The sequence below is a fragment of the Hydra vulgaris genome, chromosome 02 (assembly GCF_038396675.1).
Source record: "Hydra vulgaris chromosome 02, alternate assembly HydraT2T_AEP".
Lineage (NCBI taxonomy): Eukaryota > Metazoa > Cnidaria > Hydrozoa > Anthoathecata > Hydridae > Hydra > Hydra vulgaris.
The window spans coordinates 32,147,501-32,166,562 of record NC_088921.1 but is presented as its reverse complement, the minus strand read 5'-3'; the positions used below and the strand labels follow the sequence as shown (position 1 = coordinate 32,166,562).

The window sequence follows — 19,062 nt, the reverse complement described above, 5'->3', positions numbered from 1 at the left end:
AGTTAAAGTTTAAACAGGATTATTTCGTAAATATAAGAATTGAATTAAGATTTTGGGATTTCGAAGATTAACTCAATTAGGTCAAAATTGCTTACAAATTGTTCTGATGTCAGAGTTTTATTAAAATCTAATAAACATTTTTGCTTTTTTTCAAGAGAAAATACATTTTTTCTTTACAGTCGCTAGCTGAAAATTCTTTAACATTACAATTAATTTTATTTATTGCATCATTAAGAACAAATATATATATAAAGTATTAGTATTCTCATCGTGTTCTTTCGTACACAATATCTTAACAACACTAATCTCGGATTTGAGTCAGGTTAGAATTATTTTACAATAGAAACACAAGAAATATATAAACGTCGTATATACATCTATAAAACTGTATAAAAATTATTACTTTGAACAAAATTTCAGATTATTAAAATAGGAAAACACTAATATAATTTTTAGCGATAAAAAAAAACTAAACTAGTTGTCAACCAGGTGTCAACAAAGTTTACTTTGTGCAATTTTGAAATTTAACAACCTAAAAAAATGTTTGGGCTCTGATTAGCATCTGATTTTAAATAACTTTTATGTTTAACAGTTTTTATTAGAAGTTGGTCGTATTTTTATCGAATTTGGTTTATCATATTTCTATCGAGTTTGGTTTGTCGTTTTTTTTTTATTGAGTTTGGTTTGTCGTATTTTTATCACAAAACTACTTTAACAATTGGGTTGTCCCAGGGTTGTTGCATACGTGATCTGAAGTATTACTTACCTTTCAGTAAGGGTTATTAAAGTACGTCTCATAATCAACAGATTGCTGAGCTGCAATATTTTTTTTGTAAGAGACATTGTTTTTAAAATCAGCTTCTGAATTCTTATACATATAAACAGCTGGCGTGGGGACACTGTTTATAAACTGCCTTGGATAATTTTCAGCATTATAGTTTTCATTTAAAATATTAGGCAACGAGTGTTTTTTTTTTACGCCAACTATTTTTAAGTTTTGTTCTTGGATGTATCCTTCATTGACATTATTAATACTATGATTGTATCCTTCATTGACATCCTAAAAAAATATTTTTAGTTTATAAAAACGATATTTAAAACAGTATCCTTAAAACCACATATAAAATTAGGTGCGCATCAAAGAAAAACAACTAAATTGTTATTATACTTAGATTTACTTGCAAAATATATATTAGTGAATTGCATTACTGTGTTAAATGCCGAACCGACGGACAAAAATATAAAAATGCTGATTATTTAGCTAATTAATAAAATACAGTGAACGCTCTATATAAGCAACTCATTTGAACCAATTTCAATAAAAGTTTCTTAATGGGAAAAGTTGCTTATAGGGAAAAAAGGAGTATAAAAATACTTACCAGGTGGAAAATTTTTTTACTTACACAGAACAGTTAAACTAAACTTTTTTTAGTTTGTATAGAGGTTGCTTATAAAGAATGTGAACGCTCAATGCTTTTAAAAAACAGTGAACGCTCTAAATAAGCAACCTCTCTAGAGAGGTTGCTTATTTATAGCGTTCACTGTTTTTTAAAACATAAGTTAAGTATGAACGAACCCATCCCTGAAGAACAAATAAAATGTTAAGTATGAACGAAGAACAAATATTTGGATCTAACCTCAATAAAAACCTTAACTTATTACGAGACGGGTAAAATCAGCAACTAGTGGCCAATCAAAAATAAATTTTAACCGGAGAAAAGAAAACCGGAGTCGGGTTTGAAGCTGAATGATATTGAATTATAATCTTTAATTTTATTAAACCCCCAATTAAAAAAAAATTTCAAATTTGATCAAGAAACATTTTTTTGTCGATCGATTAAAAATTGGGCAAAGCAATTGATAACAATTAAACTTTTTTTAAAATGGCTTGCTATATCTTTCAGTATACTAGCAAGATTATTATATTTATATTTGACTTTTTATTTATTCTTTTTATTAATTATTATATTTACAACTTTTTATGTCGCATTATTAAAGTTCGTAAACGTAACAATTTAAAGGGATTAAAAAAAGATTTTAATTGATGCGAGATACGATCTGATTCTGTCTTTCACATTTCACCGATTTTCAAAGATTAAAATTTTTAGGACAAAAAAGAAATTAAAATCATCAAACATCATTTTTATTCATTAATTCAAAAGTTTCATTTAAAATTATTATTAGATGAGTCAAAAGCCAGTTTTAAATGATTAGTTTGACAAAAAATTACAACAGCATATAAACAAGCAAAATGATTGTTGTTTCATGTTGTGCCCAAATTATTAAAAAACCTTTTGCCTTTTAATCGTATAAATATATTTATAATCATTTAAGTATATTTAATTAAATTAAATTAAATTTAATTAAATTATTTATAATTATTTAAAATTATTTAAATAGATTTATACTTTTATGATATGAATATATTTAAATAATTAATATACTTAAACATATTTATGATATAAATATATATCCATTTACATATAATACAATAAATGTATATTTAAATATATTTAACTAATAAAAAACTTTCATTTTAACCAATAAAATAAAAACTGATTTTGATGTAAAAAGTTTTAGCTTTTAGGCTAAATCAAAAAAATTTAAAAAGTTAAAAATGTTCTACTTACTGTGTAGTGACCATTGAATGGGTGCTGGTGGGTTTTCCCATTATGAACTAAGTACTTTGAACTGACCCCGGAAGGCTCCACAGGTTCTGCTAAAGACTGTTTTTTTTGTTTGAAGTTTTTTGCTAGTTTAGGAGACTTTTGAAGTTCACGTAACTCAAATTGTTGCTTAACTCCTCTATTACCCTGATTCACATTGTAATTATAATTACCATCAAACTCAGAATTGTCAAATTTATACTTTATTGTGTCTTCATCTGTTGATTGTGTTTCTTGTTGATCAGTGTCATAATCGTCATTTATAAACAAAAGCACAACAATGTGGATAAGCGCTAAAAATAGACAAGCTGCAGCAGCACAACAAATATAAAACATTATTGCATGGTCTAGACTGCCATTAACAACCTCTACCCAAACTGGTACAAGATTCGCAGGATTTTTGTTATCTACTGCATATGCAACTGTCAAGCCATATAAGATTGCTTAAAAAAATTAATTTTTGCTATATGTGTGTGAGTGTGTTTATATATATATATATATATATATATATATATATATATATATATATATATATATATATATATATATATATATATATATATATATATATATATATATATATAAAATATATATATATATATATAAAATATATATGTTACTGTTACCCGCAGTACCAGGAATTAGCTAAATGCTAATGTTTATAATATAATTTAATATTGCAACTCTGAGTTTCATTTGTTATCACAATCATCAGGCAAGTAGTAAAAGTTTAATTTTGCTAAGATTTGTTTAGTGGACATTACGGTTTATATTTGTATTTTAGATCGTTACGGAACGGAAATTGATTAGTAGTTAGGTTAATAATATTATTAATTTGTTTTTAGTTGGCTAATAATTGTGAAATAGTTATATATTTAATGTTGCTTAAAATATTTTTTATGTGTTAATGTGTATTATTTGTGTATTAAAAAATAATAAAATCAAAATAAGAATTAAAATTGATATAAAAATATACATAATTTTATGAAATATATTACAAAAGCTGTGTATGTGAGTAATTTATTAGTTAGCCTATATGGTTATTATTATATATTATAGTAATTTATTAGTTAGCCTATGAGATATATGGAGCAGATTAGTATAGTTATTTTTATTTATAGTTGTTAGTCAGGTTTGTAGCGAGCTTTGTAATTTTTTAATAAGAATTTATTTTTGTGGCGGCACTTTGATATAATTTCATTTCTCTTATTTAACAGTTCTTCAGGTTTTGGATATGATATAATAGTAAATTTCTCATACAGACATAGTGGGCATCTTTTGGAAATATTTGAGTAGGGGGGTACTGATTTGAGAATAGACCATGTTAGCATAGGGGTTTCATTAAAATTGTTTTTTAAATCCCAGACATAGTTTGATAAGGCGGTAGAATTTTTGTATTTAATATTGTTGAATGATGATTTGTGGTTGTTGTATCTGGTTTTCCACTCACCTTCCGTTAATCCTATTACAAACAAACCGTAGCAAAATTAAACTTTTACTACTTGCCTGATGATTGTGATAACACATGAAACTCAGAGTTGCAATATTAAATTATATTATAAACATTAGCATTTAGCTAATTCCTGGTACTGCGGGTAACAGTAACATATATATTATATAGCTCTAGTTTATCTATTGAGCACTCTTTCAAGTATACAATATTATACATGATAATATAAAGATATTTTCTTTATTCATATATATATATATATATATATATATATATATATATATATATATATATATATATATATATATATATATATATACTATATATATATATATATATATATATATATATATATATATATATATATATATATATATATATATATATATATATATATATATATATATACAGCTCTCAGAATTAGGGTCGGCACATTCAGTGCTGACCAAAAAGTGTTTGTGGTCGGCAAAAAATTGCCGACCTCATTTCGATGTTTTATGGTAAGATCTTTGTATTAAATTTTTTTTGCCTACCTATTGCCGACCTTAATTTTTGTAATTCCGAGGGTTGTGTATATATATATATATATATATATATATAAATTATGTAAGTGTATTCTACAAATAGAGTGCTCAATGTTCTTAAAGAACAGAGCAATAATAAATTAGTAAAAACAATTATCTAATTGTCTTCAACAAGTCGTTTTGCCATCACTAGGCTAATCAGGAAGAATTAGACATAGAACATCAAAAAATTTAAGTTATAGAAAAAGTTTTCACAGGAAGTTGGGAATTAGTTTAATTAATTATGTAATAACTTAAGTTATTTTGCAACCAGGAAGTTGCATCAACTAAAATTAAAATTAAAATTAAAAAATTATTCATGAAATAACAAAATCAGAAAAAATATTATAAACAAACAAATGTTCCAAACAGTTTACAGTTGTTTCAAACCCTTTAATTTTAAAGCATTGATAAATAAACTTAGATATAGTTTATAACAATACAATGCTCATGTTTCACAATCATTATAGCAACTATTCAAATATGAATTGGGATTAAGAATGTTGATGGGGATATGTGAATAATGATGGAGATGAATGGTGATTAAGAATTAGTATAGATAATCTTTTGGAACTAAATGTAGATCATCTTTTCAAAATTGGATTTTCAACAACCTCCAATGAAGTAAAATTGTTTAAGTTATCTGCTACAGTTAATAAAATAACTGCCACAAAAGAACAAGAGCTGAATTTGATACATTGGGTGGCAATGCAGATCATATTATTCCTACACTGGAATAAGGGACGTTTAACTGAATAAATTGTATTTTTTATATGTATTGGTATTATAAAAGAACTTTAAATAGCAGAGATAACTTGTAATTGGTATTTAAATCTTCAAATAATTAAAAAGTTGCTAGTTTGTTCCATCAAAAACTTGTTTTTGATGAGCACTGCAACTGCATCAGGTCATTTTAAACTGTCAATGTTAACTGCTTCAGCTTATACTTGCAAAAAATGAAAATGCTTTCAAAAGCAAAATTGTGGTGGCACTAAAAACTTATAGAGGGTTGCCACGCAGTGTGTTGATTAGCAAGATATTCAGCTGGTTTAAATTTTTTTTCAAATCATTCATACACACACATTATATATATACATTATATATATTACTTCAATTAATAATTTTATAAGAATAGGTGGAAAGTATTGAACTACATTGTAATTGAGTTTTTTTGTGTATGTCTACTTTTTAAGTTTTTTTTTTTAAATGCGTACTTTTACTTTTTCTTAAGTATTTTTTTCTAAAAAAATCTGAAAAATCTTTGCATTCTTAATCATATGCGTTACTGAGTAGCAAAATATTTGTATGTATTGTTTAATTTCACAAAAAGTATGATTTAATTTTTTTATTTAATAAAAAATAAGGCATATTTTATAATCTTGTTTCCATATAAATTTGATTAATGTTTAAAGTAGTGTTGCAAAGGTACCAGGTTTTGAGGAATAATGGCCTGTTAAATTTTGAAACTTTTTATTAGTTGATTTGGACAATGCCTAAGTACTTGTAATGTAAGTAAGTAATGCCTAAGTATCTTTGTCAGATAGGTTGAGGTTGTGAAAATAATTTAAGTGCAAATTCCCTAAATGTTTTTCCTAAAGTTAGTAACAAAAATTTACTGGTAAATTCACTGGAAAAAATTCTGGGGAAATTCAAAATCAAAATTTACCAGTAAATTTACATCGCACGTACATTTCTGAGGTTAATCAAATCTAAGACTTTTATATTAAAAAATTAAAAAAAAATTTAAAAGAATTTATTAAAAAAATACAAAAAAAAAAATTACAAAAATAAAAATAGCTGTTAAAAAAGTAACCTTACTCAGTACTTACATACATTTTTAATGTAGTACATTTTTAATGAGTACATTTTTGATGAGCAACTTTTTACTTTTACTGGACTTTTTGACCAGCAATGTTTACTTGTACCTGAGTAAAATTTCACTCAAGTAACAGTACATTTACTTGAGTACAAAATGTTGTTACTTTTTCCACCTCTGTTTATAAGATCATTTACCTGCCACTAGTGTTAAAATTCCTGCAATATAAATTAACAATCTAGTGATATTTGGATGTTTGGTAAGAGAAAACCCTACAACACACATTACCAATATCGCAGCTCCAGATGATGCAACACTGGCAATCATACAGCTTTGAAGTAGTTGAATACCTAAGTGATATTATTATGGTATGTTATTATAAAAAAAAAATGCCTAAAAAATGTAATTTAAAAATTTGAAAATAAAAAAATATATAATAATAAAGTAAAAATTAATTTACACAATATATCTAAGGAAGATGAATTGCATTAAAAGTAGCAAAGTAGTAAAAATGAAATTAAAATAAAAAAAAATGTCAAATACATTTTAATTTGTTTACATTTAAAAATTATTATTTTTTTTTTTTTTAAATATAAATATTACTTTATTTATTTATAATTATTTATTAATTATTACTTTTTATTTCTCAGGTTAATTTTGAAGAGACCTCTAGAAGATCACAAGTTCAAAACAACTCTGAAATACTGTTCAAAATGCTTTAAATTATACTTGAAGTAGTCGGTATGGCATGTAATTCTTTGTATATTAAAAAAGTATATTAGATATTGTATATTAGATACTTTGTATATTAGAAAAGATGATTAGAAGTGTGAAAAATCAAATCGTAGTCAAGAGCATTTTAGGATGCATTTTCTGCACAGATAAGGTTTGGGAATCAGTTAAAAGAAAACAGTTATAGATTCCAAATAGATGAATAGAAATTTGAAAAATGTGTGAAAAAAAACCCTGTGGTTTATATGTGGAAATTCCAAGTTTCAAAACCTAACCGAATTCCATGAGTAAAACAACTGTTCCAACAAGTAAAAAATATGATAGACTAGGGTATTATGAGCACCTTAAACAAAAATTGAAATGTTTTCAAGAATAATGATGCTGGATATAAAATTTTAGCAAATAAACAATTTTTAGGGATCACTACTCATGATCCGATTAGATACTTAGACACCTAAAATTTTTTCTTAAAAAGACAGAGGTTTTAAAAAAGTAGCAAAAATGCTTATCTTACCAAGACCACAAGATATAATGAGCACTTTGAATTTGCTCAAAAAAATTACATTAAATAAAGAAATACAAACCTGATAATTATAACTAATTTGTGGAATACAATGATTTGCTATTAACAAAACTTATCATCAAACGATTAAATTTTAAGCCACTTTAAATTGAAACTATACAACTTTGTTATTTTTTCAATTTTATTAACTCAAACTTTTAAATGATAAAAATACAAATTTTTTAAATTTAATTTACAGAAAGATATTTAGTATTGTTAAACTATTAAAATTGTTTGCTATATTTTGCTTTTATTTAAAAAGCAATTTTTTTTTTGAACTAAGTAGTTTCAATGAAAAACACTGAGTAATTGTAACATGCTCATATTACACAAAAAAGCTTTTAAATAAAGTCAAAAATAAATGTTTTTTATGATTTTTTTTCCAAACAAAAATGGAATGGATTTCTAGCTAATATATTTTTCTTTATGAAAAAGTATCTATATTTCAACATTAAAATTTTGTCCCACAGATTCTTTCATGAGTAATGACAATATTTAAGATTCTTTCATGGGTAATGACAAAAAATTTAACAGTGTTTTAATTAGATTGAGAACGGCTAACTAATGCGTATAAATTTTTAGCTAGTTATACTGCTTTCTATTATCACCACATAAAGTCAATTCAAAAAATACAAAGCAACTTGAACTTCACTACTCACATCTTACAAATCTTTCAGTATGCTCATATTACCTAGGCGCCCAAATCTACCCTACATCAAACATAGCATCTGTGATTACAAGTGTAAACTTGCATATAAAGTTAGTAAACACATATATAAAATTTATTATTTTTAGTAAAACTAATAATTGTATCTTACTTTTTACTTTAGTAAAACTAATAATTGTATCTTACTTTTTACTTTAGTAAAACTAATAATTGTATCTTACTTTTTACTATCTTGATATTCTCAAAAGAAGATTTAAATCTACCCATTATTAATGAAGAACTCACAGATTATTATCCAAACCCAAGTTTCAATTGTTATTGTGCATAAATATACAGAAAAACCAAATGCATACAAGCAGTTAAGGTCGACAATGTTCACTCGAAAATTTTAAAACTATGCTAAATATCCCTGCATTGATTTGCAAAAAAAAAAAAAAAATTATATTAAGAATTTGCTAGAACTGATGGACCTTATTACAATATATGTTGCAGTTGGCATTAACATTGATTTGGTTTGCAAATAAAAACTATTTAAAGATGGACTCTTTAGGAATACAAAAGCATGGTGTAAAAACCAATATTTAAAGGAAATAGTGGACAATTTGAATTGGAATAGGAATTAGTCAATAGTGATTTAATGCTCAGTAATAAGCCAAATAATATTATTTTTTTAAAGAAAGTAGATTATTACTCTACTAAAATATCTATAATGGAAAGGTTAATGAAACATCTAACAAAACTGAGAACTATGATAAATATTTTATTGTAAATTAAACATGTGCAATTGAAACAAGAATTTTGTATTCATTGTGTATGAGTTGTTATTATTACAATTATTAGTATTATTATTATTGTTTTAGTTTGCCCTTTCCTTATTTATTATTACCTGCAAATTATGATCTTTACATGTTTACTAACTTTAACTGTTTTAATGTTTATTATTATTCATATTCATATTTAATAACTGGTGTCACTGCTTTTATCAGACTTCTATATAAGTGACACTATCCATATCAAACATTAATTTAATATTATAAAATATTATTTTACTTATAATAAATAAAATTCTATGCAATTTCATGACTCAAGTCAATAGAGTTACAGCTTAATAAAGTTACTATTATATTCTATATTTTGTGACAGTGATTGCTGAAATGCAGAAAATAAAGCTTTAACTACTTTTTCTGATTCTTATAAAAAAAAATGCTTATTCAGTTTAAAATGCAAAGATGATGCAAACAAAATTGCAAACAAAATTGTAACAAAATTTTATAGAAAATGAGTGAAAGGTTATCAGAAGAGTCAGTGCATTAGGAATTAGGATTGACAGAGTTTTTATCATCAAGATTTTGACTCTTATGGATCCGATCAATCTTATGTTGCCCAAAGTAAGAGTTGCTTTGAATTGTGTAAAAACAGTGATAATGCTTACAGCAGTATGCTTCAAAAGTTCTGTTTGTATGTTACAACTACAAAGGATTGAATCATATTGTCAAAAACTGTTTGCTTGAAAAGAACTTCTCATTAAGGAAAATTTGATTTTTCAAATGTGGTGACAAAGGTCAAACAGCTTCAAAATGCCTAAAGGCACAGGAAAATAACTGGAAGAGCGAGGGATCTGTGCCACTTAGCTCATGAACAACAGTGGAATCAGCACATTATTTAATATTTTTTTGAATGGCATGCTTATAACACTTACAGTAGAAACAGAATGTTCAAAGATTAAGTTAAAAATTCTTCTTTAAAAAACAAAACAAATATCTCAACTCTACAAAGATAAAATTAAAGAGTAAAATAAAAGGTGATAATATCAAAGTACATAATCTTGATGGACTTTCGGCCATTCAGAGTTGAACGTTTGGAACGAGTTAAATTAAGTAAATAGGAGAAGTTTTCATTTTTCTATTAAGAAAGACAAAGTTTGAGTCTAGATATTGTGGAGCAGCAGAATTAAACAAAGATAAAGATAACAAACTCGAAATTAAAAAGAAAGAATATGAACCATTTAAATGTAGAAACTGTATCGTTTAAGTCCTTCAATAACAATGTTTTTAAGTATGGAAAGTCATATTGAATGGTGTATTTAGACTTTGTTTTACTTTGCCTGTATCCTTTGACAATTTTTGATTTTGGGAACATTGCTTCAAATATTTTACCATCTCCATTGGTTGAGGCAAAAGAATAACTAGACTCAATACACTGACAGAATAGGATTTTTGGCATAATTTGCAACTTGCAGAATACTGATCACCAAGACAAAATTGGATACAATTCAGACTCCCACAATTTATTATATTTTGTTTTTCTCTTAGACATCTTATAAATATAAAGTTGAACTTACATTTAACAAAGTAATGTAAAAACTTTTTACAACTTTTTCTATTTTATAGACTGATCTAAAAACAACAATAAATTTGACAATTATTGATAATTACAATACTCAATAGATATAGAAGATAGATAGAGATGATAGATAATTACAGATAACATTCTTATACATACATTTCTATGTATACACATAAATGACATTATTATAAATCTATTATTCTATAAAATTAACATTTATTTAAAAAAGTCTTTTAAAATTTTAAAACAATTTAGGACATAACCCTATAAATTATAATATATTGTAACAAAAAAGTAAAATTTTGAAAATGTGGAACATTTTGGGATTTTGGGACAGACTGAGAGACCTGAAATTGTATCAAAAGTGTTTACTAGAAAATAAAATATAAGAAATAAAAAAGAAAAAGAAAAAAATAGAAGAAAATAAGATAGAATCATCCAAGGGAGAAATTCTCTTAATGGCTGCTATTCAGCAAAACAAAGATAATAAAATCCGACCAATTTTAACCTGGAGAGAAGCTAACAATTTCATAGAAGTGTATATAGGATTCAAATAAAAAAAATTTTAAAAAAAATAAAACAAAAACAAAGTACTTAATAAAGTTGAAAATAGACCTCAGAGAAACATATGTGCGTTTACGCAGAGCTAGAAAAATTAAGCTTGTGATAAGTGTGTAATTGTGCGTAATTTAATTGTGTATGATTTAAGTAATTGTGTGTGATTTAAGCATGCCTTAGAGCGTGATTTAAGTGTGTGATTGTATGTGATTTAAGTGTATGACTGTGTGTGATTTAAGCATGTAATTGTGTATGATTAAGATATGTGATTTAAAACTTTTATTCTTTTGTTGAAAATGCCAACATGAAAAATACGTCTTTTTAAGTTAGGATCGTCCATAAATAATGCAACGCTAAATTTCAATAATTAACAAAACAAAAGTTTAAATGTTTTGAACTTTAAATTAAATGAAAATTTAAAGTCAAAATAGCGCATTAAGTTTAATAAAAATTGTTGCGTAAAAGATCTTAAGATCTCCTACTTCTGTTTTTTAAATAAATTTAACGTTGTGTAATTTTTGGACGACCCCTTATTATGATTATATAAGTTACTATTTTACTTTACAAATAAAATAAAACAAATTATATTTTGGTTTTTAATTCCTCTAAAAAAATTCAAATCCTTGTGCAATGACTAACATCCTCCTTTTTATGTAGAAAAAATATTTTTTGGGTTTTTTTACCAAATATTTCCAAAAATATTTGGTAAAAAAAACCAGAAAATATTTTTTTTAAATATTTGAAAAAAATCCAAAAATATAAATGTATTTTGTGTAATTAAAAATATCTCATGTGTTTGAAAATATTTTACTTAATATGTAAACTTTGTTTAATAAAAATTTATTTGTAAAATAAACTTATATGGCAAAAGTAGTGTTATTGTAAAAATAGTTATAGTTAAAAATGCAATATGTGATATACTAAAAAGAGTACTGTAAAGTAAAAAGAACATTCTATGAGTTGTAAGTCATATCATAGATCATCTATAGATCCAACTAAAGATGTTTATCAATCACTACTGCCTACAATTAGATTTTACTAATCTATAAAGGATTTATAATGGAAGAAATTTCTCTTATTTGACAGAAATCAAAACTTTTTTGTTAGAGTTCTTTTGCTTTATTGACTATACAACTTAAAAATATTTTGTCATATAGATACTGAAGTTATACAGGAGTTAATAATATATATAGAATATTTTTAAACAAAATAGTAAAATATATTTCTATTAAAAGAAATTATATAAAATACTTAACAATTTTAAAAATAATTTTATATAATTTTTTTTTTTTAATTTGAAAACTTAAACAGTTGTAATTTTGATGTATAATCAAATTTAGAGTATTCCATAGTGTATATTCGAGTGTACACACACCGACTAAGGGTTTAGGCTTGGGCAGGCATTTTTTTAATTAAACAAAAAGTGTTTCAATATTTATTTAAATAGAGTTTATAAAATAATTTGTTAAAAAATTATTAAATTAAATTTCATAAGATTTTTAGGTGAAATAGTTTAAATATTTATAACAACTTAGATTTAAATAAATTAGTAGTACACACATACAAATGTCGTCTAACTAAATATAGTGTTGTATAACTTGTGAGCGTTCCCTTTACTATTTTAATTATTTGATGACAAAGTTATAAAAAAAAAATTTTTCAACTTGTTTTTCTGAAAAACTGCTTGATTATCTGGAAAAAAAAATTTTTAATGAAATTCTGGAAATATCAAAAGACATTACCTAAATATGTTATTGTTAAAAAAATCTTAGTTTTAATATTTTTCACACTGCACTTTTCTATGCATTAAAGTACATTTGCCACCTTACATTTAATAGTATGACATTTATTTAGAATTTTTTAGTTTTTACAAAGATTACTATTTATTTTTTTAGTGATATATTTTTATTTATTTATTTATGAAACCAAAAATTAAAAAATTGTGAACTTTATCAAAAATTTTATGAAATCAGATCATTCATATAGTTAAAACTATCATTCATATAGTTAAAACTAGTCAATGGAGTGACACCTAAACAAAATTCACAACAACAACAAAAAATCAACAAAAATAATAATAATAAAATACTAATATGCTTACATTTAAAATATATAATAACAATGATACAATGATAGCTTACAACATGCAACAACAATATTATGATGATTATAAAACATCAAAAAACACAAAAAAACAGCAATTAAAACACATCAAAAACAGACAAAAACAGAAAAACAAAACACAGCACATAAAAGCAGCAACAAAATGCATGTAGCAATATAATGAAAGAACAATGATGAAATAAAAAATAAAAAATATACAAATTAACAAAAATAAACCCTTAAATATCACATGCTAAAATAATAAAATTATTATTAGTTAAAATATTAAATTAAATAATATAATATAAACTAAAAAAATCATTACTAGATTACAAAATCAAAATGGAAAAATAAAAATAAAATAAGAAACAAATAACAACAACAAATAACTAAAGTAAATTAGTAAATTAAAACACTCTAATTTCATATAAACTAAATTTTCATGAGTGTTTATTTTATTGATTTTAATTAATTTTCAATTGTTTATTTTATTGACTTTAATTAATTGTTTTTGTGTGTGATTTTGTTGTGGTGTATTGAAAATAACATAATTTTCTTTGTCCCAACTTCAGTCGATGTATGTACACTTGTTGTGTACACACATTAACTGAAATGTGTACACAACATTGTGTATACACAATGTTGTCAAACAAAATTAAAATGCAAATATAAAACAATAATTAATATAATGGCACATTTTGTAGCTAAGTGTCAACGTATACATAATAAATGTCAGTATAATAAATTTTGACAAAAAATAATCACTCGTAAAAGAATAATTAAATCATAAATAAGGAAAATTAAAAACTTAATAGAAAATTTACTTTTGAATGGACTTTCATATGAAACTGTTGAATATTTGTGGCATTCCCAACTTGTATCTGGTGATGTTTGTTTACATGTTTCCCATAATCCAATTGATAATTGGACACCATCTAATCATAAAATTATAGTAATATATAACTTTAAAATAAATGATTATAAACAAAACAAAAAAAAAAAATCAAAACGTTACTATAATTTACTTTAACAAACATATATATTTTTTGATTTTGTTTCAAGGTGCTGTTTTAAGCTGCAAAAAGCAGCTGGTCAAGAAATTTACAATAAAAATTCTTTAAATAAATGTACAGATGGTGAATCAACTGCTTGCTGTGAAAGAGCGTTCTAGTGTTTTGTTAATCTATTTGTAAAAAAGTTTTCTTGTTCAATGCAACCTTTGACTAGTTGAGGCATTAATCGCTGATTGTGTCCACGAAGATTTTAATTTGTTTTTGAATTTAGTAGAATTTGAGGGAAATGAAAGTTAACTTCGTCAATCTGTTGAGTAAGTTTAAACTGCTGGATTAAGTCGCCTCATTTCCTGCGATCCTCAAGCGATGTTCGTTTCAGCTTTTGTAATCTTTCCTCTTATGGCAAATGTTTTATCTCAGATGTTATTTTTGTTACTCGCCTTTGCACTTTCTCCATCATCACAATATCTTTTTTTAGGTGAAGAGACTAGACCTGTACTGAAAATCTAGATGTGGACGAATGTATGCAAGATAGTTTTCTATAAAACTAGTTTGCGGCTACGAAAAGCTTTTTGGAGACGATTGAACATTTGACTTGCAATTGAGATGGCTATTTCAACTTGAGTTTTGACCTTTAAGTCAATGGAAGCGATAATCCCAAGGTCTCGTTCAACTATTGTTTCTTCCAGTGTACAACGAGTTCCATCTACCTGCGCAATTGTGTATGAGTATGTTGACTTGTTAGTGCGTCCAACATGCATAACTCTGCATTTATTGATGTTAAAAGGCATTAACCACTTGTGCGACCAGTCAACTATTTTATCTATGTCAGCTTGAAGAAGGTTGAAATCTTGCAGAGATTTGATGATTCCGATAATTTTACCATCATCGGCATAAAGTTTTGTGTGGCGTACAATAGTATCCAGCAAATCATTAATGAATAAAACAAATGGTAGTGGACCAAGGACTGAGCCCTGTGGCACACCGCTAGTCATAGGGACCCACTCAGATGTTATTCCGACTAATACTACTCTCTGTTGCCAACCAGTTAACCAGTTCTTAACCCATTTAACCAGGGTGTTACTAATGACATAGGCACACAGTTTGTGTAACAGGTGCCTGTGTGGAACTTTTTCAAATGCTTTGGCAAAGTCTGTATAGATTACATCAGCAGGAAACCCTAGGTGCATGCTTTGTGTAAGTATGTCATGTGCTTCAAGAAGATTTGTGACACACCCTTGTTTAGCTTTGGATAAAAGATTATGTTTTGTGCAAAACTTCATTATACAATCATGTATGAGACTTTCCATGACTTTGTAGACTATGGATGTTAGTGATATTGGTCTGTAATTTGATGGTTGAAGTTAACTTCCTTTTTTTAAAAACTGGTGTAACATTAGATTTTTTCCACAAATCTGGAACATCACCCATGGATATAGATTTCTTATAAATTATTGTGATTGGGATTGCAAAAGATGTTGCACAATTTTTAAGAACGCATGGATTTATTTCGTCGTAACCCTTTTAGTTTTTTTTCTACTTCATGAATGCTGTTTTCATCAAACTGACATATGATTTGTGTGCGTAGATCAAAATGTGGCATAGAACTTTCTTGTTCAACTGCAAACACTGTCTGGAAATAATTGTTTAGTAATGTGCAAATTTCGTCTTTTTTGTAGTGGTTGAGTTGTTCGTTGTTTGTAGGCTGTGAGTTTGTTCATGAACTCCTTGTTTGCTGCGAATATGTAAGTGTAGGCATTTTGGATTAGACTTAGATGCATAAATTAAATGTTCTTCATATGAAAGTATGGTGTCTTTAACTACTTTTTTAACATTTTTGCAAGCAACTTTATGTGCATTTCGGAAATATTCATGAGTATGGTGGCCTGCAGCAATGTATTTGAGCCATAACGTATGTTTTTCTTTTACTGCTGCTTTTACCTCTGATGTAACCCACAGTGTTTTTTTTGTTTTAGGTGGAACTAAAGTTGATGGTATGTGTTCTTTAATGTATTTGTTGTAGATATTAACAAACAAGATAAAATTATCGTTAGCTGTATGACCTACGAACATGGCATGCCAGTTGTTTGAAGCTAATTTGGTTGATATTGCATCATAGTCTGCTCGACGAGGATGTGAGAGTTTTGGTGCTGTTTCTTTTAAATGAACAGCCAATATACCAGCAATAACACAGTGTGATTGACCTGTTTTTGTAAATCCATGTGGGTCATCTTCTGAGACTTTTATGAACCTATCTGGATCATCACTAATAATTAGGTAAAGTGTTGATGACAGTTCAACAAGATTCGAATGACGGTAAGTTGGAAATGTTATTAGCTGTGTTAAGCTATTATCTTCTAAACAAGATTGGAATCTCAAATCTCTGGGGCATTCATCAATCACATGCCCAACGGTTGCCACTTTACCACTTATTTCAATAAACTCATACCATGTGTGGCCAAAATTAAAATCACCTTTTAATAACATAGAGGAGCAGTTATAAGTTAACATGGCCTGTTTGGCCGCTGTAATTGATTACAGCGGCCAAACAGGCCAATGATTTGCCATCAAATTTGATTATACAACATACTTGCTCAATAGCTTTAGAATTAAGTTACTTATTTCTAACTTCTGTTGTAATTATATCACTTCTTGTGTATATTGCAACGTCTCCTCCTCTGCTCTCTGTCTGCTCAGTGCAGTTCATATCCTTTTACAACTGTGTCAGATGTATTATACCATGTTTCTGCAAAAAACATTATATGAAGTCTTTCATGCATTGTCTTAGATGTAATTCTAGCTTTAGGCTCTCCATTTTTTAAATTGTTTAATGAAGATGGGTTGTTTGCCCAGAAACATAATTGTCCTGATATTAATGAAGACGAAGTTGATGATTGTGAAGATAACTGTAAGAGGTTGGGTTTTGACTTTAACTTCAATCTTGATGGGCGGATTTGTTTATTATTACTTTTCTGGTGTATCTCAGGTTTCGAAGTTGTTAGGTGTGGTAGATGAAATTGTGCTGGTAGCTGATGTTTTGTTTCCTTCATTATTGCTACTATTGATGTTACTTTGTTCGTTATTGAGCGCGATTGTTGCTGATTTAAAAACATACTGTTTTTTTTCTGGTTGATTCAATAATGTCAATGCAGACAATTTTACTAGTGTGGTGATGGATGACATTCCAAAATGGCTGATCTAGCAGCCCTGCAGCTTTAAGTTCTTCATTCCGTTTGACTATTTGTAATCGCTTGGCAATAAAATCAGCCTGCTCAGCAGGAGTTCTATCTTCGTGAACAAAAACTTTCTCATATTGCTTAATGGTATGATGTCTGCAGGTGTTTAGAACTAACTCTTTCTCTATTTTATTTGAGAGAGATACTTGGATAATGTTAGAGTTATTTGATGTTGCTTTTAGTTTGCTTGATTTTAGCCTGCGAATTTGCTTAATTTCAACATATTCATATATATATATCATTTTATTTAATATTTTTAAATAAAGATGTAAGCAGATATATAAAGTGGGGAGATTTTGTCAAATAAAATTGTGTGAAATGAAACAATGTTTTTTAATAAGGAGCATTTGAAGAAAAGAAGATAAAGAAGAAGAAAAAAGAAAGCTGATTGATAATGTAATAACTGTCTCTCTTAATCAACGAAAAAATAGCAAATAATAAAAATTTAATCAATGAGAAAAATAATAAAAAATAAGTAAAATTAAGAAGAAAAAGAGAAAATGTTTTAAAAGAAAATAATCAAAGAAACAAACTTTAAAACCTAACAGAAAGTTTGAATATAGAGAAAAGAATATAAAATATAAAGAATATAAAAGAACAAATCATTATTTTTGTTGTCAACAAGACGTTAGACACTGCTAAAGTTTGTTTAGTAAATAATATAAATGTAATTAATGATTTCTGTTTTTCAGTACCTTTTGTCAGCTTCTCTGTTTTCGAATGTATGTTATGTTATTTATGACTCGTTTTTATAGAGGTTTCTTTTTTTTCACAGATTTTTTAGCTAGCAAAAATGGAAGAGAATAGAACTATTATTATACTAAGACACTAGGCCAAAACCAAAGCTCTAGATCCCTCGGCCAATATCAAATCATATAAAATACTGCCTATCAACAGTCATTTGATGCCTATTAAAATCAAACTATATAATAATGACCTTACAAAGACAACAAACTTATTTTGGCTATAAAAACTGCGCATTTTTTCAAACCTATTCAATTTTTATTTAGTTTATAAACACGTTATTTATGTACATATACCACCGTTACAAAATTAAAAAAAAAATTCAACCCGCCTTTCCCGAAAAAACCCTTTGGAAGGATGAAAGTACATACATTCCTGATTCCAAAAATGTAAAAACTGAAATTAACAAATTACATCCGAGAAAAAAAAATGCAATTGAAATTTACTTTATCAGCACATCTTACTGAAATGACAGTGAACAAAATTTTTGCATTTTTACAGTATTATTAAAACTAAAAGATGACTTTTAGATTAATTACAGCACCTAATTAGATTGCAAAGCATTGCATCAAATTGATTGTCACAAAATATAGGCAATAATTTTAT

At 26.5% G+C, this 19,062-nt stretch overlaps 1 protein-coding gene across 1 annotated transcript in view; it reads right to left on the bottom strand.

Moving 5' to 3' along the window:
• Positions 1–245: 245 nt before the first annotated feature.
• LOC105847579 (uncharacterized) overlaps positions 246–19,062 on the bottom strand; it is a 27,811-nt gene continuing 8,994 nt past the window's right edge. The window contains exons 2-5 of the mRNA XM_065790624.1: positions 14,288–14,398; positions 6,693–6,845; positions 2,631–3,109; positions 246–1,060 (exon numbers count right to left, since the gene is read on the bottom strand). Coding sequence (XP_065646696.1) covers positions 770–1,060; positions 2,631–3,109; positions 6,693–6,845; positions 14,288–14,398 — 1,034 coding nt within the window. The 3' untranslated portion in view covers positions 246–769. The remainder of the gene's footprint in view (positions 1,061–2,630; positions 3,110–6,692; positions 6,846–14,287; positions 14,399–19,062) is intronic.